Here is a 19667-nt window from a genome sequence, read left to right as displayed (position 1 = left end):
CAACACTATTGCTGGAGGAAACCTGTTGGGCTTGAATTTAATATGTTAGATGGGATAATATTCATTGAGAATATTGTTCTTCATAGCAAATGTTTTGCCTGTTTTACTTAAACCACAACACTTTCAGATGAGTAATGAGAGGACATACTATCGAATTCTGGCTGCAAAAAGCCAGCAAGCAATGGCTAAAAAATTAAGAAAGGTTAGAAATCTATGGCTCTGTTACAAACTCATATGACCATAAATGATTTGCCAGTTACTGTCAAGCAGGTTAGGATAGAAATCCTCCTACCCTGTAACACCATCATACAATGGCCACATGCAATGGTTTTGACCAAAAAAACAAGTATGTGGAAGTTGACTGCTTAAATAAGGGGGGAGTAACTTGGACTCCAAATTTCAACACAAAGACCAATAAAAGGGAGCACATGACCATTCTCAAGTGTTAAAGACACACTCATCCAAATAAAGAGACTTCCTTTTCACTTTTAGTGTGCTGACTTACCTGGATCTTTTCTTGTTTTCAAGTGCTTGTTCCTCCTTTTACGTCTTCTCTTGCCTGGATTACACCCAAACCCCATCTTTAACAGCTCCCAATCGGTCAACGAAGCAATTAATCTTTCTTATTACGTAGCAATGTTCGTCCACATGCCAATGGCACAGTGACTTCTCTCCCAAGAGTTGTCGATGCTTCAGAGGCTACTCTCTTTCCTTTCTATATTTGACCTCAAAGCGCCATCAGGCTCACTATGTTGTCTCTATTCCTTCCGAAATAATGCATTTGTCAGCATCTTTTGCTTCCATTTTGCACTTAAAGACCAAATGCAAAACTGATCAGTAGTAAAGCATCAGCCTCAACCATTTTGAAATGCATTGCTACAAACCTAATACGCAAATATACATCTAAGCAAATAGAAATTAACCTAATAAGAATGATACTTCCTGCTACTATGGTACATGTATAATCTGACAAAGGAGAATATAGACTGTTTATCATGCACAATAATGCATGCAGGTGTCCTTGTACGTGGAGAGATGGAGACGGACTCCTGCAGCTGATGAGAGAGAACTTTGAGATCAGTCGTGGTATAATCTGCAGATCAACAAGGATGAAACGCCACGGCAAAACCAGCATAAGTCCATCGAAAGTGATGGGTTGCACAGAGAGCAAAGTTATAACAGTCTGGGCATTTGGGCAATTGAGCTATCTGCATGCGAGGGAGTTTTCAGCTTTCGGATCCAATGGACTAATCGTTTCTTGTGCTCATGGCAGGACAAGTTTTGAAGCTGATTTAGTGTTCCATCTTGAGCTACAGCAGACTCAAACTGCTCTAACACCTTCACAATCTGCCAAAATTCAGGCCTCTTCTCAGGAAGTACTCCCCAGCATTGCTCTATCAGGGCTCTCAAAGGTGCAGGACAATCAGTAGGAATGGTTGGCCTCAAGTTCTAAAATATCAAGAATGTAATTTGAGCATCAGATGCCTTTTCTTCTTGATAAAACTCTGAAATTAGACTACTGAACATAGTAGTGCAGAACAAATCTTATCATGCATTAAAACAGTAACTAAACCGTACTACGTAGAAGGTTTAATATCATGTGTCAGTATTCTCAGTATGACTTGGTATAATTTGGTACGTACCATACCGACAACTGATCGGTACACTGATATAGACAGGTAAGGCAAACCATTGTTGATTTCAGGTAATCGAAGGAAATATTATAATGAAAAGCGTACCTTATTGACTACTGCAAAAGCTGCTTGGATTGGTGTCATGTCCTCATAAGGGATTGTCCCTGTCACCATCTCCCACAGCAATAACCCAAAACTATACACGTCAACTTTCCGTCCATATGGCTTATGTTTGATCATCTCAGGTGCCATCCAGCGATAAGTTCCAGGGTCCTCTGTTACTGCATCACAATATGCTTCCTCACATGCGATTCCAAAATCTACAATTTTTATGCATAGGTCTTGATCAAAAAGGATATTCTCAGGTTTCAAGTCACGATGGATAACTCCTTGTGAATGAATATATTCCATTCCTTGTGCGATATCTAAGGCAATTGAAATTAATCTTTGTAAAGGAAGAGATTTGTGCTCAAGCTTGCGCAAAAATGCTCTTAAAGAGCCTCCAGGAAGATACTCGGTGATGATGCAAAAGACTGGTGGTTGTTTCCATGCCCCTGCGAGCTGCATTACATCATAGATAACAATAAAAAGCACAAAATTAACATCATACCAGTGCATCGCCTACTTAAGTTCCATATCTTAAATGCTATTAGTCAAACTTAGCAATGTTGGTGCATGACAGTCACAGCACATACTGACATCCTTGAAGCAAGAATTCAGATTCCACAGAACATGTTACCTCACATAACATTGCATGTACAATTACAGAAAACGTATGAAAAACATGTCTATGCTCATTTGGGAACAAAACATTCTGGATGGTGATAAATATGGTGAGTGTATATTGCTTGTTTCAAAGAAATTTATCTCGCCCCCAGCAAGATCAACATCATATGCAATCAATAAAGCAAAAATATTATCATATGATTCTGAATGTAATGGTCAAATATTTTGTGGTCTTAATTGCTCTCATACTAATGTAATTTCTGACTACTTATTGTAATTGCATGCGTAATAACATGCCCACATTTCTGTTTATATCAGTGCATTTGAAATGCACCATCCTGTGGCAGTAGTCATATCAGGATAAACAAATTGTGCCTATTAAATTCTTCAGAGGACTGGCTCTTGACAAGTTATGGGTTATGTCATACTTCAGTCCTTGCCATAATATAGCATTACGTTTGTTTTCTGCCTACAACATAGCATTAGTTATGCAAAGGCGTTGTGCAAAAGCATCATCCCGAGGGAAGTTACTCTTAACCCTCAGGGTATCTTGGTTCCACAAGGAGAAAGATCAGATTACAAAGGACTACCAAGCAATCGACGTGTTCCACTGGAAATCAAGTTCGTCAAGGACAGTTTGTCATTCCATACATTATCAAGCATTCGATATCAAAATAAGATAATTGGACAATTTGGACCACCTAACATGTGATAGATGTAGAAAAAAACCAAAGAAAATCCAAGCATAGTAATAACTCCTTCGTGCACAACGTAATTATGGGAACTAAAGATAATTCAATTAATTCATAGATAATGTTAGGGATCTAGCATATGATCAGTTACATAGGTACAGTCAGTGATCATGAATCTGTTCAGGACACATAATTTTGCTCTATATTCATAAAAAGGAAATATTAATTTCTCTTTTTTCTTCTCTTTCGAGGCAAACTTTCTAATGATCATGAGGTTACCGGAAAATCACTTTACCAGATGTTTTAGTTAGGGGTTTGTCAGGTAAGCAAACTATACTACAGTAAGCTTCCTGTAACTGACTTAGAGCAAAGTCGAAGACCAGTTAAAAGATTTCAGTAACTCATGGAGAATAAAAGCAAGAGGTATACGACAATATCGTGCTATCATTAATCATAACCGAGCTGATGAATTAGACGTAACCAGACAAACACGAAACCTAAGAAGTAGCGACATGCACCTTAATCACATTGCGGTGATATAGATGTGACAACATTGTGACTTCTCTGGTGAACTGCTTCTCCAGTCGTGCAGCCATCACTCCATATTCGTCATCATCAGGTTCCCTGATGATCTTCACAGCAACCGGTTGATCCTTGTAGACGCCATGGTATAGCCTACTATGAGCACCGCAGGCAAACCTAAACCCAAGGTACAATTGGGAAAGATCAACGTTCCATTTCTCTGTCGTCTCCAAGGCAGTGACCTTCCCTGTCCCATGGTCAAAGTACCTCGCCCAAGAAGTCTCCTTCCTGGCCCTCGACTTATTAGAATGAGTCGATTCAATAGCTGTTCTCCAAGCAAGCTCGTGATTTTCACGGCTTCTGTCGCACCTTTTCCTGGACGGCGGCGGAGTGGAGAATCTTTTCCCGATCGAACGAGCTTCCTTGAAGACCTCGGAGAGGATGGTGGTCGGAAGAGGTGATATCGACCTTTGTTTCGGTTTAGGATCCCGCTCATGACGGTAATTGGCATCTAGTTTTGCCCATCCAGAACAGGCAGCGCCCATGGTAGAACTCAAGCCTTCTGCTTTCTGACGAGAAACCGGAAATTTCCAGCTCACGACTGCGGCAGAACTCGCTCCTCCTGATTTCAGAGCCGGGAATCCTTGGGGATAGAAAGAGAATTCAGAACACTGGGCGCTCGGGCTCCCCGGATTCTTCGCCTCCGACGGACCGCCATCATCAGGTCGGGTACTCGACTTCTTTGCGGAGCTTTTCTCCCGCGGTCCCACGCGCGAGTTCGTCGGACTCGGCAAGGAATGGCAGCCAGACCGAAAAGAGGACCTGTTCGACGGCAAACTCGACGCGCCACCCGAATTCGATTCATTGGGTTCGGTCAGCAGGGCCAAATCAGAGGCCAAGCTCACTCGCGCAGAGCCCGATCGCTGGTAGGGCGTGTGGGAAAACTTGGCCCTCAGCACCCAAGAGCTACGCTCCTCCTCCATTTTCCTCCAGATCGAAGGTCAAAGATCCGACCTCGAAGTCGTTACAAGGCCTCGATCAAGGAGAACACAGGAACGACCGGGATGCAAACCCCAAGACGCCGCCGCCACACCCGAATCTATCACGCCTTCGCCGGATCCGAATCTCCATCGTTACAGAACGAACCCAATCAACATCTCCATGGCACACGAAATCGATCGATCGATCAATCAACAGAAGGCCACGCACAAAACCTGCGAAAGGCAAAGCAAACGAGCACCCCACCGTGATCAATAAAAGCATTTGCAACTGATGGGTGCAAAAAGAAGGAAGGGAAAGGGAGACGCACGCAGAATCCATGGGGCGTAACCTCGTCGGCCTGCGGAAGAAGGAAGGGGACGACAGATCGCCCTTCTTTATTTCGCGCGTCCGGCGGAGGGACGAGTCTGGTACGGCTTCGTCCCTTCCTCTCCGTAGCTGTTTCCGCGTCTATTTGGGCGCATTCGATCGAGAGCGCTCCCCTGCTCGATCAGATAATAATTGCGAGCAGCCTCGATCATTCCACTCTGCCAGTTCTGATAGAATCCTAACCGTCCGTCTTTGCCGCGGGGGAAAGGATATTTTAGTTTGGTAGCGTAATAATGTACGGTGCGGTGGGTGCGCCGTCTCGATCCGGACAGGAAACAGGGAGTTTCCACTTAAAAAAGGAAGGAAAGGTGGCCCCACCTGTCCGAACCCGCGTCTGACGTCAGAGGACCTGACCGCTTCCACCTGGGCGCTGCCTGGGCCGCGACAGCGGAGAGGGGAAGGTGGGAAGGAGAGAGGTCAGAGAAGATGGCGACGGGGAGGCGTCGCCATCGCTGATCGACAGGGACGCGTCGCTGCTACGGATTTTTACCGTCGCGCTCGCCAAGTTGGTCAATTTGGGCTGCCGTGTTAGGATAAGCACACGGATTCTTGTTCTCAGTATTTATTATATACGCCCTATCTGGTTTTTGCTTCAGCATATGCCATCTAAGCTCAAAGGTTTCCACGTTTCTTGATGCGGTTTGACCGACGATCTCAGCAACACGATCACCAGAAGCCGATTGAAAGTTGATAGTTAATGGAAGCTTTTCGTGAAACACGTTTACTATTGACACCAACAGGTCCTGCGCTTACTACTGCTGTGCTACTGCATCGGCACCTTCATGACTGCAGAGCTCAACAAGAAGAGAAGACCCCAGTGGTCGGACGAGAGAGAGAGAGAGAGAGAGGCAACAGGCGGCAGAAGCTGAAGAGGCAGCACCAAAACCTTCGGCTAACCTCATCTCTCCTCTCTCATCACATCAAGGGATTCTCATGTTTCGGTGGCCAACTCCACTACCAGTTTAGAGTCGTCACTTCGAGATCTTCTTCCCTGTGGTTTGTCTTGATCTAGGGATCTGTGTTGTTGATTGACTCGGTTCATCATTGAAGGCAAGTGAGATTAGCTACTTTAATCACATCAATCTCCTCATGAAGTAAAAACTCTGTGTATGCCCTGTTCTGACACTACTCATCACCAACTTCTCTGTGAGGTTTTGGTGTGTGAAGAAAGAAACTGCACCGAATGCTGGCTTCCTTCCAATTACATATTCATAAGACTCTCTGTTGCAGTTTCTCCATGTACTACTGCAACACAAGTCAATTTTAAGTGGCTACAGATGGTATCAGATTCAACCAAAAGAAAAAGAAGGATGAAACCAAATATGTAGCAGAAAGCTATTGACATGACCTGAACACTCTTTCAGCAGCTCCTTGCATCTTGTGGCTTCAGTCAAAACGCTACACCTTGGCATAGCAGGAATGACACTAGACAGGTTCTCTGTTGACACTTTGCTCCAAGAGCAAGACCTTTTCCAAACTCACTTGTAACAAAGACTATTGTGATAGGTCTAGTGGACATGAAACTTGAGATATGATAACAAGCCTTGCTGTGTCTGTGAAGGCACAGTTTCTGCCCTCCTTTGTCACGGTTCTTTACTCCATGTTCACTTAATATTAGAGTTTGGACTGAGGTTAGGCAGGTGCATCATGACAAAGGGAGTCGGTTCATTGGTTGTCAAGCAAAGAAAAAGCAGCAGAATGCACATCACATTTTAAATGACAAGCAAAGTGGAAGTCTAAAGCAGACCACCAATTCTCTGGCACTTATCTTCTTATCTCTCTTGAAACAAAAGGAGACGAGAGGAGCAGAGAAGAATGCCAAACTCTTTCTTCTTTTCAAATCTGCTTCCATGTAATTAACCTTCATCTCTCTTCAGTGAAAAAGAGTTGTGCTTTCCAGCTATCTAATCTCTTTTCCAGTTATTACAGCATAAGCAAACCAACCACTCCTTTTTGAAGTGGCAGTCCCAAACACTCCATGGGAAGCTTCTCCTTTTCCATCAAACTCAGCAGCCCTCAAGTTATTCTAACAAAAGGAAAATGCCACAGCACTTGCGGAAGTCAATATCAAAGACAGAACAAGCTTCCTAAGTAGTACAGGACCTAATTCAAGACACAAAATTCTTCCTTCTCGGCCAAGCCAAACACAGAAGCCTCATCTTGCATCGGTGAATGGCTTCATGAACACATGTCACAGCAACTTCCCAATCACTGTTTTGTACTCCTGAATCCTTCAAATTCCAGACTTTTGGGGAATTAGAACTATCTGGGGATAGTTCGGCTGAGAGGTATCCTTTAAGCAAATCATCTTTGATCATATATCAAAAAATTTGGTAAAAGAGCTTTCTCAAGAAAACGAACAATGAACTGACCGCATGAAGAGATCAATTTTTTTCCTAGTCCACGACTAGACATTATCATATGTCCAAGAAGGTGGAAGAGAAAGCTCTTGATAAGGAAGACGATACATAGAGAAGAAAGAGAGGCACCATGCAGAGATCATTCATCTCATGTTGGATTAATTGGTTTGCATGACAGAGAGAATTAGAAATCAAAAGCTCTCGAGTGAGAAGCTCAAATTGTACGTTTGAACCGTTCTTCTCATACCACCAATCTAAATGGAAGTGCCGGCAGCCGAAGCCGATGACGGTCTCGGGGACGTGACCGGGAACAGCGGCAGCAGCCTCGGCGGCTCCGAGCCCCTCGGCGTGGTCTTTGGCGAAGGGTGGAAGTAGAACCCCCTCTCGGCAATCGCCCGGTCCTCGGCCGACATCGCTGCTCCGGTGGCGGCGGCCGGACTGGGTTGCGGCGTCCGGTTGAACGGATCGGGGATCAAAGGCGTGACGGGGCTGAGGTTCAACGACGGCAGGTCCAGCATGCTCGGCGAGAGGATCTCCGGCTGCCTCCGGGAGAAGAAGGCCACGCCCATGGGAGAACTCGGGTCGGTCTTGACGAAACCTGGGATCATTGGGCTTATCATCTTCAGGTTCTTGAGGCTGCCCCGGCGCTCATGGAGCTTAAAAGTTGGCTTCTTGGGGCCGGTGGCCTTCGCGGCGGGCGAAACCAAGTTCTTGGTTGGCGGCGCTGCGGTGGCGCCGGCGTGCTTGGCGGCCGTCACCACGGAGCCTGTGAGCATCTGGACTACTTGCTTGAAGGAAGAGGCGTCAGCCTGGATGAAAGTGGTGGGGAAAGGATTGGTGTCGACGGATTTCGGTAAGGACTGGGGAGTGAGAGGTGTGGGCGAACAAGCGGCCGCTGCTGCAGCTGCTGTCACACCATTGCTGCTGCTGCTGCTGCCGTTGTTACTGCTGGAGTTGGAGTAAGGGGAGGTGGGATGGGAAGATTGCTGCTCGTTCTCATGGAATCCATGGTGAAGGTTTTCCATTGGATGGACGAGTTCAGAGAACAAAAAGAGAAGGCTATTCTCTCGGGGACTGATGCAGAGGGGTAAGCATATGGGTGGGACTGAGCAGAGGAGGAATTAAAAGGATGTTGGTTTGGAGTTGGGAGTCGGGAGTTGGGTGGGAAAAGGAAAGAGTGGAGGAGAAAGATAGATTGACTTGGAGATGAGTAGCCCGTGTTTAATGGAATTCTCTCTTCTTGAGGAAAAGACTTGTATTGCCATGGCACAGAGGTTTGGTGCCATCTTCCATGATGACACATCCAGGAAAATTCTTGATCCACATTGACTTCAGAGCCATCGACTACACCAGCTTTGGAGGATCCACAGTGTCTTTTTCTGCTTTCCACTGTAGTTACTCATTCCGAAGAATGATCATGTTGGTGTTGAACTGTCAGGGGCGAAAGATTAGCCGACCAGTTGCACAGTATCTGCAGCAATCTTCCTGGGAAGTCATCCTAGAATTACTACTCACAACACAGAGAGAGAGAGAGAAGGGGCCAAAGAGCATCCAGTATCCAATTCTCTCTCTCTCTCTCTCTCACACACACACACATAAATGAGAAGTGAGGACTTTCAGAGGGATGAGCAAGTATGACAATCTACATGCTCAACTCACAGTCAGCTTGTGTTATAAAATATGGTATTAAGTCTTACATTAGCCAACATAAACACTTTCCATTCGAGTCTTAATTTAGTGGCACTTGAACTAGTGGATCTCCTTTACCACAAGTCATCTAATCACTTGTTTTAGCTCACAAATTAAACCGATGTTGACCATGACCATGAGATGGTTGATGTAGCCACTTCAATTTTCTTGGCTGACTTTGAAGACTCAAACTTTCCCCTCCAAATAATAATATATCTTCAACCAATTTTATCTATAAAAATTAATCCTATTTTACAAGGAAAAGCTTACGTATTAGATTTATTTGTAATTCTCTAAAACGACTATAATTTTAAGGTCTTAATCGATTTATATTCGGAAGGAAAAAAAATGATCATAGTTGCAGAGAAATAGACAAAAGAACTTAGCATGCACTGAATGAACCAAATGAGAGTTGATGGTTGATAGCATGGACTTGATAAGTCAGTCATCGATGAGGACCACTCTTTTGACTACTACTCGTGCGTTTAGTCATTCTCTTTTCTCATTCCGAGCGTAATAATAGATTATATATGCGTTTCGTTTGCATTATTCCTATGCCTACCAAAAGAATGGTTCGTCGAATAGTACGCACACTTCACTTCCGAGACGTGGACGAGTCTTGTGCAGGCGTCCTTCTCCTTACGTCCTCGGTACCATAACGTTCCTTCCCCCGTCACCGGTGGAAACCACTCGCTACTTAGTCAACATATAATTATAATATAGTTTAATTTCGATATGGACATATTGCGATTTGGTGGGTTGTCGACAGCAACGTCAACTCAATAATGTTTGACTCTCAAGGGATAGATGATGTCGACCCCAACGAGCGGAATCCAAGATTGATCAGTAATTCACGGATTCAGCACATCTGTCACTTACAACGAGAAGAAGAACCGTAGATCACGTACGTCGCTGTCGAGTAGATGACACTACTTATTATTTCTTATCACTTCAAATTATCTCTTATCTCTAATCTAAATTAGTTATTCTAAAAACTCAATATTTAGTGATGCTTTACCCAATTTTGTCAGTGATAATTTTGGGGGAAAAAAAATCACGATTAAGAAACAAAATTAATTATTAATTATCTTGCATTCACAAAATTTATTTTAATAAAATTAATTATTAATTTGGTCTGAAAGAAAAAGAGAAAAAATAATTATCTTGCATTTAAGCTGGGCCCCACATCAATTGGCATCGATATATATTTGTGGACAAGCGTGCGTGGATTAGGTGGTGGCTCTCTTCTCGGTGCACGATCGTCGTTCGACGATGTTAGGTCACGTAGTCAACGGAAGGGGACACGATGCCGTGGGTCAAACCACAGCCCACCCACCGGTGTCGGGTTGCCCCGTGACGTCGCATTTTTCGGCGACCTTTTGACCCAACGCCGTTTCCTTCTCTCTCCATCGTTTACTCCTCCTCCCTAATTTTTCTCTATCAATCCGGAAATCCCCCATTTCGATCGGAGTTTCTTTTTCCTCGTTCCGTGTAATGGAGTCCTCGGAGACAAAGTCAACCTGGGTGATGGCAATCTGTGCGCACGCCTATAAAACAGACAGCTGATAGAGGAAAGCAAGGTTAATAATGGAGCAGCTTGGTGGAAGATGATCGATAGCAGGATGAAGTACGATTCTGTGCATGTTTTGGAACCATTTGGATTGGTTTAGTTGCCAAGGAAAAAAGTAACAACGGTGGATCTTGCTTTGGTTTTGACACGGATGATGAGTTCTGGAATCGGGAATCACAGTTGAGAACTCGCTCGGCAAGGATGAATCAGGTTCTTTTATTCCATGATCTTTAAGGTCAGTAACAGTGACTGTCGATGCAGCAGCATCTCCCATCACCACCATGTCGAATTCCATTCTCGATTAACCCAGAAGCCACGTTCCGTGGAGGAAGCCCCCTTTCTTGTTCTTCCTTTTCTGCATCTCTTCCACTGGTTTCCTCACTGATGGAACCAACCGTGCAGGCCATGAACATTCCAAGAAGTGGAGAATGAGGTCCCCCATATTGAAAGTCGATGCTGATAATGACATGTTGTTCATCGATCATTAAGGAAAACAAGCGGTTGTCATTCTCAGACAGTTCTTGCCAGCCATAAGCCTCCAAACACGCACAGTAAACATATAATCCAGTAAGAGAATACTAAAAAGGAAACTGAACAGGTAAGTAGAAATAGAAAAGACATTGGTCAAACCACTCTGCCAAAGCTTAGCCTCCAAATCTTATAGTGTTTGCATTATGGTTGAATTAAATTGCAAATCTTGCGTCTTAGAGCAGTATCCTCTTTCTCCTCAAGTGTTTGGTAATCTTTTGACCATCTTTTTGCATCATCCTTGGTTGTTGTTTGTTCTTGTTGAAGTCATTAATCTTAGTTCGATCGCTTGCTTGGCATTGACGGGATGGGAAGGATTAGTCCAACTTTGGTCGTGCAAGCAAGCATGTTTCAGATTGGGCATTAGCTTCTCCGATGAAATCGAAGCTTTGCCATGCCCAGCCATTCGAGTTCAGAGTAGGCCTCGAAGCCTCTTTTACTCTATGAGCACCAAAACACCAGTGATGCAGGTTGATAGAGAAAGATGCAAGCAAGCAAGCATTAGCACCATAATTCTAGGAAATAGCAGAGTGATGCTTGGAAATAAACAGGGGAACTGAAATCAAGTTCTCCAATTTCGTTGAATTTGAGATATTTTTACAAGCTCTCCTTGTTGCCCTCGATTGCAGCCAGAAAGCTGCAACATCATCAGATCATCCTGAGTTCCAACTTTTCAGCTCATCAGTTGGCTTCATCGACCCTGGTTAATTTAGACCTGTGTGCGAGAGTAAATGGCAGATCTAGTCAGAAATGAGCTGAGAACCACGGGGAGCTGCCAAGCCAAGTATCGACAGATGAGTAAGTACCCAGTCTCAGGTCCAGTCCTGGAGTTGAAGAGGCAGATCCATCTGCTTCCATGCCTCTAAGCGTCTGCACTCGTGCAATCTGCAAGCATGGAGGACGCAACATTACCTCTGCAAGCTATGCATTTTGGCCTACATGATATGAGGGTTGCTAACAGGGGAACGACTGTCTATATGTACTCAAGCGGCAGCTGCACTATTGCGAGAGAACGCATACCTTGTCGCACAGACCATATCTTTCTTGTTGGCGATCTCTTACCTTGAAATGGAAGAACGAAATCATTGCAAGATGCAAAAGAGACACCTCCAAAAGAGAAGCGCTTTGGAAGACGAATCAAACCATGGTTTCGAGTTTGTGGATCTGTGCCCCTATCTTCCGGTCCATCTCCACTCGGACCTTGCCGATGGCCGTCTCCAAGTTGTGCTCCAGAAGGCCCAGATCCGGCAGCGAGTACTGCTGTCCCTCGTCAACCTTCATGAATCTAATGCAGGAAAGGAAACAAGGGAACCGTAAGCGAGCTGCGGCACCAGCCGTTGATCTCCCGAGGTAGACATTTCAAGTCACCTGAGCTCTCTCTCTAAAGTGTCGCACAGTTTCTCCACCATCTCCATCTCTGCGTTCCGTTCCTACGTACAAGTTGGTGAACTTAAGCCGAGCACGAGGGCGAGAGTTAAACGGAGAGAGCATACCAAGCGACGGTCTCCCCGAATCTGTGTTTGGGCGGCCACCTCATACCGTTCTATGAGCTCCTTGGCACTGCGGTCGAGCAAAAGCTGCAGGTAAGCTTAATGCTGTTTGTGTGTGTGTGTGTGTGCTTTAGGTATAGGAAGAAGGCATGCATTCACCTGGCGACCGAAGGGGAGTGATACTGATACAGCTTGCCGGAAGAGGAAAAGAGGAGGAGGAGGAGGTCGGCGTCGCAGAGAACAGAGAGCTCCCTGGCTTTCTTAAACAGGCCGTCCCTTCTTTTATAGAAAGTGGACTGCCTCTGGATCGGGTTCTCTATCCTCTTTATCTCCGTTCTCCCTCTCCCCATGTCGCCCGCGGCAGTGGCGGCAAGACACGCGTTAGAGCTTTGCGCTGCCGCTCTCCTCCCCTCCAAACAAGGCCTCCCCGCCCCTGGGCTTGTAGAAGCGACCCGAAGAAACTTACATCAATATGGCAATGGTGAGGATTGAAATGGGAAAGCGATGACAAAAGGCTTGGTAATAAATGTTGCAGCACTATCTATTCCTCCTCTTCCTCAAGGAGTGCGTGCCTGTCAGCCGCGGCCTTGAATCCAATGGCCATCCTAATCTCTGCAAGCAAGGCAATTATCAGAGGTGTGGTCTAATCGTAGCGGAATCATTTCCGAGAGGTTTTAAGCAAAAGGAGGACGAACTCGTGATGTCCGATGTGAGAGTTCCTCAGCTCATAAAGTAAAAGTTTCCAGGTTTGTCCGGAATGCAGAGTTCGGTCCTCGGAGGCGTCGAGGACATGTCGTGAACCATCGGTCCGAAGACATTTCCGGCACAAACTGCAAGGCAATTGAAGGATTGATATCACGAGAGAGAGAGAGAGGTTCCTGATACGTCTCGCGAGGAAAAGAGAGCAGGAAAGATGCAGAAGCGACGAACGGACAACGAGAACACAAACAAAACGAACGGTTCTAACACATGATTTCCGCTGTAGAGTTCACTCTCCTAATGCCATCTTCTCCGTTGCTTACCGGTCTCTTAAGCTTGGATCATAGTCCAGAAAAGATGAAGTACGTCTCTTGGTGGTCTGTGTCGCTGCTGCCACCGGCGAGGGTGGCGAGGTTTGGAAGCATTTCCATTTTGGGAAGGAAATGGACAGACAAAAGATCCACGACGTACGCTGCTTTGGATTCGGACAAGGCCCATGAGCGAGCTCATGTGATGCAGACGGATCGAGGTGATACGACGTCTCATCTCATTTCCGAGGAGAAGAAAAAGAATGGGATTGGTGGCCTCAGGTGCCGCCAACTACACTGTTGGTTGGCCATGATTTCCCATTCCGGGACGGGAAGTTGAAGCTTGTATGATCTGTGCCTTGTGATAGCAGATGCAACCCAACGTGCCGGGCCTGTTAACAATGAAGGGTCATTGTTAGCCCTATCCATAAGCTTCACCCTTCGACAACCGTAGCATGTCGACGTGGGCTCATTTTGACTACTGTAAGTAAAAAAGCATTCAACGATTTCCTAAAATTCTTTTTTTTAATATACCACTGTTTCTATTTTTCTCAAATGGTATCCTTATTTTGGATAATATTAAAAATATCTCTCGTCAATCTCAATGGTATTATTTGACTAAGATCAAAACCATCATATGAACCGATCCACATGAAAAATATTTTTAGTTTAATTTTTTTCCTCTTGGAGTAATCTGCTTACTCGAATTCTTATATTTAAAGCAAGTTGTGTATCTACTATGATGATACTATTATTTCGGATTATTATCAACCAAGATCCGTGTAAGATATGCACTCCTTCGAAAAATGAAAAAAAAAAAAACATTGATCTATTTTGATATTTCAAACTAAATTCTTTCGATCATCGTTGCTTAATCAAATTCTTTTCTTTTATGATTGAATTGACCTCTACGATTTTAGTAATTCCTAAATTATTTGATCATCAAAACAAGAAAGAATATTATTTCTTTCTCTCATTCTTAATCATATTGTAATGGGATGATGAATATATTTTCTTTTCTTACTTTTTATCAAAATAATAATAATAAGGTTGGTTTGTTGTCTTGTTCAGTAGTAATATCATGTGGACACTTAAGAGGACTTTTAGTTGTAATAAAATATTTTAGACCTTTTATCATATGACTATTCATGATTTGCAAAGTTTATATTTATAATTTATATTATTTATTAAGTATTTATCAAAATATTTATTTATGAGATTATGAGATAAATGTTTCCTCTAACTTATCCTTTTTTTTACATATCTTTATGGGACTATAAGATATTTTGAAAAGATTGATCTTTTATGGATGAATATGTAAGGGTATCATATGACTTAAATAAAACTAACTAAGTCGATAACATATGATATATTAATCAAAGTGGCTGGATCGATCGGCACAATAATATGGTCCAACCCATAAGGCGAGTAAACTCATTCCAATGTTTTCAAGTAGACTTTACAATATTTTTATTATAGTTAAAACATTATAAAATATCATTTTTTTATCCCTTTTGAGTGATATTATTTTTAAAATAACTATAAATACTTATTTGAATCATAGTATGGTAAATAAAATTATTTCTAGTGTATTTTTATTCTATTTGACTTATTCATGATGTTTTCCAAATAGCATTGCATTGTTCTTATTGAGGTGCTGAAAACATTATAAAGCTATTGATTATCATATTGTGCTCATTTGATTATCGTTTTTAGACTTATAGTTGGTTTGATTGAGGTTAGGAGTCCATTTAGATTGTTTATATTTTTTTAATATAGACTTTACAATATTTTTATTGTGATAGTTAAAACACCGTAACATATTAATTTTTAATCCTTATTTGGGTGATGTTGTTTATAAACTATTATAAATACATATTTCTGGTGAGTTTTGATCTCATTTTCAATAGCATTACATTGTTTATGTCCCTATCTATATCAAATATGAGTGACTAAACTACTGTACATACCCAATAGATCAGACCAGGTCGCTTCCATCCACTTGAACAGGAACACCCAATGGATCAATTTATAGGAGGATATCTCCGAGACTGATATGAAAAATATCACTATGGCTGGTGAAAGATATTTTCAACAAAACAGAAGTATCATTAAAAAAAAATACCTTTAGGAAAAAATTATATATATATATATGTATATTTATATTCATTCATTCATTCAGATGCTCTCCTGAAAAGATAGGTTGCAAAGTGGCCTACGATGTCGGTGGCACGAAATTTGGAATGGCTGCTGTATATTCACAGCCTTTCTTCTCCGCCTGACAGCCCCACGCACCCTCTCTGGGCTACTTGGCATGTGCATTGTGCTGACCAAATGGGAAAGACACTCTGAGCTCTCTTCTCATATACGACGACGAGCATTCCTCTGGTGGAGCCTCAACTACTGCAGTGCACATCTGTATCCGCCATGTTGAAGCCACGGCTGTCATATCGACTTACCCAGCTCTACAATTAATGTTCCCTTCGGTGTTCCACTCGTGAGAGGTTTCTGTCGTCTTCTAATGGAAGATCACAATGAACTGCAGAAGAAATGCCATGCAGAAACAAAATGGCAAGAAGCCTTCACGGTTGCACCGCTCGATTAAACAACATGAAAGAAGAGCATCGATGCACAAGGTGTGGAAGCGCAGTGAGCTGCCATCACGACCATGTAGGCGAACTGTAATTTTCTTCTTCCATTTCCATAGAATTAAGATACAAATACGGGAACGAAGGAAACAAGATGCAGACCCATATATATCGCGCTCGACACAGACAGCGGTAATAGGTATAAACGACGGACACCAACACACAGCATTAGGCGAAGGAGGAAGCACCGAGAACCATGAGCAGCAGCACCGTCACCAGGGACCAGTTCGATGCGTACGAGGAGGATGACGAAGAGGAGGCCGGTTCGACGGGAGCTGGTGCCGGCGATATCCCAGGACCAGACACGGCGCCAACCGAGGATTTAGGAGGAGGAGACCCGGGCACGGGAGCTGCGGATGGTGCTGGGGTTGGAGGATGGGGTTTCGGAAATGGGCGTGGCGCAGGACCATGGGATACTGGTGCAGGTGAAGGAGATGAAGCAGGGGGCGTGTCGGAAGTAGGAGGTGGCGACGGAGGGAGGGATGGAGGAGAAGAGATGGGCGGACAGTTCCTCACGGCCATGACCACCACCACCAGCTTCTGCCCCTGTTGGCAGTTCCCCGGCGCGCCGCTGATGAAGTAGAACGGCCCCGACCGATCGAACTTGAACACGGAATCGCCTCCATCGAGCTTCCGGATCGGTTTGCTCACGTCGCATGCATCGTAATCCTGCTTGCTCACCACCAGAACAGAGTCCTCCCCCTTCTTGTACTTGAACACTGCACAACACCATGCAAAGCTCAATGCACTACTTATCAACGACTATAGATGATCGGCCGGCACATACCAATGGTGTCAGCAACCTGAAACCTATTCCTCTCTGCCCAATCACCATAACTCTCGGAGGGATGCAGCACCCAGCCATCCCTCCCTCCAGCGTAGAAGACGTAAGCCCCAGCTGAGTCCATCAACGCCATGGTAACCCCAGCAACAAGGAGCAGAGCAGCCAAGCCTTTCGAAGCCTCCATCGCTCCACCTCCTCGCTTCAACCCTAAGACCAGAAGAAGAAGAAGATGGAGGAGAGCGCTCGTCGCGTCGGTGGAATCCGAAGGCGAGAGAGAGAGAGAGGCAATGGCAGAGACCACTCATGGGGTACGACATAAATAGGAGCAGGGCGCAGGGTTACCGTTGCGGGGCGGTGAGCCGGAGCACGCGGTGCTCCTCCATGCCCGGTTCGTAACGTAAAAGGTTCCGTGATGCGTGTCGCGAGCGGGCGGTTGCGGACGCGTGGAGGGCGGAGGGAGACCCAACGGCAACCCAAAGCACCGCTTTGTTGCCATGCGATGGAAAGGCTTTGGGCTCTACTTGGCTTGGGATCGACCCTGACTCGAGTCCGTTTCCTTCTCCCAAAAGCTCACGCTTTGCGTTTCCCTTCACGGAAGTAATGCTTGTCTTTCCCACACTTATTTATGTGATTTATTTTATTTTTATTAGTGCCTATAAAAATGGCAAGCGTGCTTTCGGTGGAAGGTTACTCGATCCAGACGAGCCAAATGAAGTAAAGAATTATATTCAATGCCAACAATTGATTGGTGGCCAATAATTGTATGCCACAATAACAACCATTAATATATATATATATATATATATATATATATATATATATATAATAACGAATTTGGAATATGAAAATAATAATTAATATTTACAGTTTTACTCATTCACAGTCTATCCTTCTTTCCCTTTCCCAATAATAATAATAATAATAATTAGGGTTATAAATGTTGTTCCCATAGCAAGCATTAGTATTATAACATGTATCAATTGGATTAATAACCATTCAAAAATTGTGGTTATATACGTTATCATAACAAGCATTACTGGGCACATACATAACAAGCATTGCCTACCAGCAGTCAAGTCTGCACAGCTCTGTTTCATGAACTTATGTTGAGTGGTACATCGTGCAATGTTTGTGGGACTCCCGAATTCAAAGAGGCTTAGCTCCATCTTTCTTCTTCTTTCCCGGGATGGATGAACCATGCATGGAGCGTCATCTCTCCAGGAATCCGGTCATCCGCAGGATGGAGTTCCTGACCTGCCTCAGATCCCGTCCCTTGAGCGTCCTGCCGGTGCCGACACACACCGAGAAGGACGTCTTGTCGGCGATCCTGCGGGTCACCATGACGTGCGGCGGGACGTTGTGGGTTTTGCCTCCGTCGTCTTTATCATCATCGTCACCGTGAACGCGGTCGGAACTGGCGAAGCCCAGCGTCCAAGAACGAACCGGTTGAGGTCTCGAGGGGATCTCGACGGGGCTGGACGTCCTCCGCCGAGTTCCGAGTCCGGCGTGCCACTCCTCGGTGAGCTCGTCCTCGTCGCGATCGTAGTCGGGCCACAGGATATCGGCTTCCTCGAATTCTTCCATCAGCTTCTTCCTCACCAAGTAGTTCTCCGAGAAGACGCATGCGGTGGGGGGATCTATCGGAGAAAAGGAGGGGGAAGGTGAGCAAACTTGCGTGGGCGACATGCGGTGGGAGGGGATGGATTTAGAGTGCGGGATCGGCAACTGTTGCGTCGCCGCGTGGCCGCAGCTATTCCATTCGGACCCGCCCAACCTCATTAACAATGTTGAGCTCCGAATGAATCTTCTCATGCACATATAAATAAGAGCTTTGCTCGAAACGCCGACGACATTAGCTAAGACAACTGCTAATTCGTCGAACACTTGGCGCCCTGTGAGTCGCCCAAAAGCTTCATTCACCACAGTCATTTCGAAGGCGTAGGATACCTCCCAACTCGTGTTTCTCCCGCAGGCAAGTCGGGGCGACTGAGGCGCCGGGAAAGGGACGAATGGCGACATTGGATGCACTTGGTTTTCCTGCACCAAGACGCCATGCCCCAGCAACCGAACCGAGCGAGGACAGAGACCTTGTTTTGTGCACGCATTATTCTCATTCTGGATGGTGAATCTTTTGTCTTCCTTCTTCTCCTTATCAGAAATCTCAGCTTCATTTACAGATCAACAACCCGTTCTAAGCAAGTTTAACCCCGCGACAAATCTGTCTGTCAGTGTCGATCGATTCAGTCATCTCCTCGGACAAGTTACTTGAAGAGTTTGTTCGACTTCGACCATTGTGTATATTCCATATATTTCTCGATAAATTACTTCTCGGAGAAAAAGGCTCATTCGGATAAGGCCAAAACGCAATGAATCATCAGATAGGTAGCTCGACTCTTCCTGTAACTATCGTTTGGTGGTCTGCTATATATCCTCAAGAAACTTCCAAAAGCACCGGTTCAAGTAATTTGGTGCTTAATGATTGCTATCACGTCTCATGTATGTTAATCATCATCGATATGATTAATTAGCGGATTGTATTCTAAATCCAGCTGCAAACTCAACGTGCAACCATAGACGCCAAATCTGGGGTTTCATGCAGACGACGATACTCGTCAGCAGATTGTTCTATTGGCAATCGTTAAAGAGGCT

At 44.6% G+C, this 19667-nt stretch overlaps 5 protein-coding genes across 6 annotated transcripts; all 5 read right to left on the bottom strand.

Moving 5' to 3' along the window:
* Nucleotides 1–831: 831 nt before the first annotated feature.
* Nucleotides 832–5126, bottom strand: LOC135648796 (serine/threonine/tyrosine-protein kinase HT1-like). The gene is made up of 4 exons (XM_065166755.1): nucleotides 4884–5126; nucleotides 3571–4788; nucleotides 1740–2195; nucleotides 832–1449 (listed from the first exon to the last, which is right to left on the bottom strand). The coding sequence occupies exons 2-4, from the start codon at nucleotides 4555–4557 to the stop codon at nucleotides 1174–1176; spliced, it is 1719 nt and encodes a 572-aa protein (XP_065022827.1). The 5' UTR covers nucleotides 4558–4788; nucleotides 4884–5126; the 3' UTR covers nucleotides 832–1173.
* Nucleotides 5127–7310: 2184 nt separating this feature from the next.
* LOC103997041 (VQ motif-containing protein 4) lies at nucleotides 7311–8714 on the bottom strand. Its single transcript, XM_009418170.3, has one exon. The coding sequence runs from the start codon at nucleotides 8325–8327 to the stop codon at nucleotides 7557–7559; it is 771 nt and encodes a 256-aa protein (XP_009416445.2). The 5' UTR covers nucleotides 8328–8714; the 3' UTR covers nucleotides 7311–7556.
* Nucleotides 8715–11668: 2954 nt separating this feature from the next.
* LOC135648768 (MADS-box transcription factor 32-like) lies at nucleotides 11669–13061 on the bottom strand. Of its 2 annotated transcripts, XM_065166702.1 has the most exons (7): nucleotides 12739–13061; nucleotides 12583–12649; nucleotides 12458–12519; nucleotides 12233–12374; nucleotides 12110–12151; nucleotides 11896–11974; nucleotides 11669–11804 (listed from the first exon to the last, which is right to left on the bottom strand). In XM_065166702.1, exons 1-7 carry the CDS (start codon nucleotides 12927–12929, stop codon nucleotides 11794–11796), a joined length of 594 nt encoding a protein of 197 aa, XP_065022774.1. In that variant the 5' UTR covers nucleotides 12930–13061; the 3' UTR covers nucleotides 11669–11793. The 2 variants fall into 2 exon arrangements, with proteins under 2 accessions (XP_065022774.1, XP_065022773.1); XM_065166701.1 differs by lacking the exon at nucleotides 11669–11804 and having other exon boundaries at nucleotides 11811–11974.
* A 3206-nt stretch (nucleotides 13062–16267) lies between these two features.
* LOC103997280 (early nodulin-like protein 3) lies at nucleotides 16268–17294 on the bottom strand. The gene is made up of 2 exons (XM_009418449.3): nucleotides 17022–17294; nucleotides 16268–16953 (listed from the first exon to the last, which is right to left on the bottom strand). Exons 1-2 carry the CDS (start codon nucleotides 17200–17202, stop codon nucleotides 16403–16405), a joined length of 732 nt encoding a protein of 243 aa, XP_009416724.2. The 5' UTR covers nucleotides 17203–17294; the 3' UTR covers nucleotides 16268–16402.
* Nucleotides 17295–18013: 719 nt separating this feature from the next.
* Nucleotides 18014–19052, bottom strand: LOC135648700 (uncharacterized). Its single transcript, XM_065166593.1, has one exon. The coding sequence runs from the start codon at nucleotides 19035–19037 to the stop codon at nucleotides 18228–18230; it is 810 nt and encodes a 269-aa protein (XP_065022665.1). The 5' UTR covers nucleotides 19038–19052; the 3' UTR covers nucleotides 18014–18227.
* Nucleotides 19053–19667: the final 615 nt, after the last annotated feature.

The sequence above is a fragment of the Musa acuminata genome, chromosome BXJ3-9 (assembly GCF_036884655.1).
Source record: "Musa acuminata AAA Group cultivar baxijiao chromosome BXJ3-9, Cavendish_Baxijiao_AAA, whole genome shotgun sequence".
Lineage (NCBI taxonomy): Eukaryota > Viridiplantae > Streptophyta > Magnoliopsida > Zingiberales > Musaceae > Musa > Musa acuminata.
The sequence above is the reverse complement of the archived record's forward strand: the minus strand, read 5'-3'. Positions and strand labels throughout refer to the sequence as shown.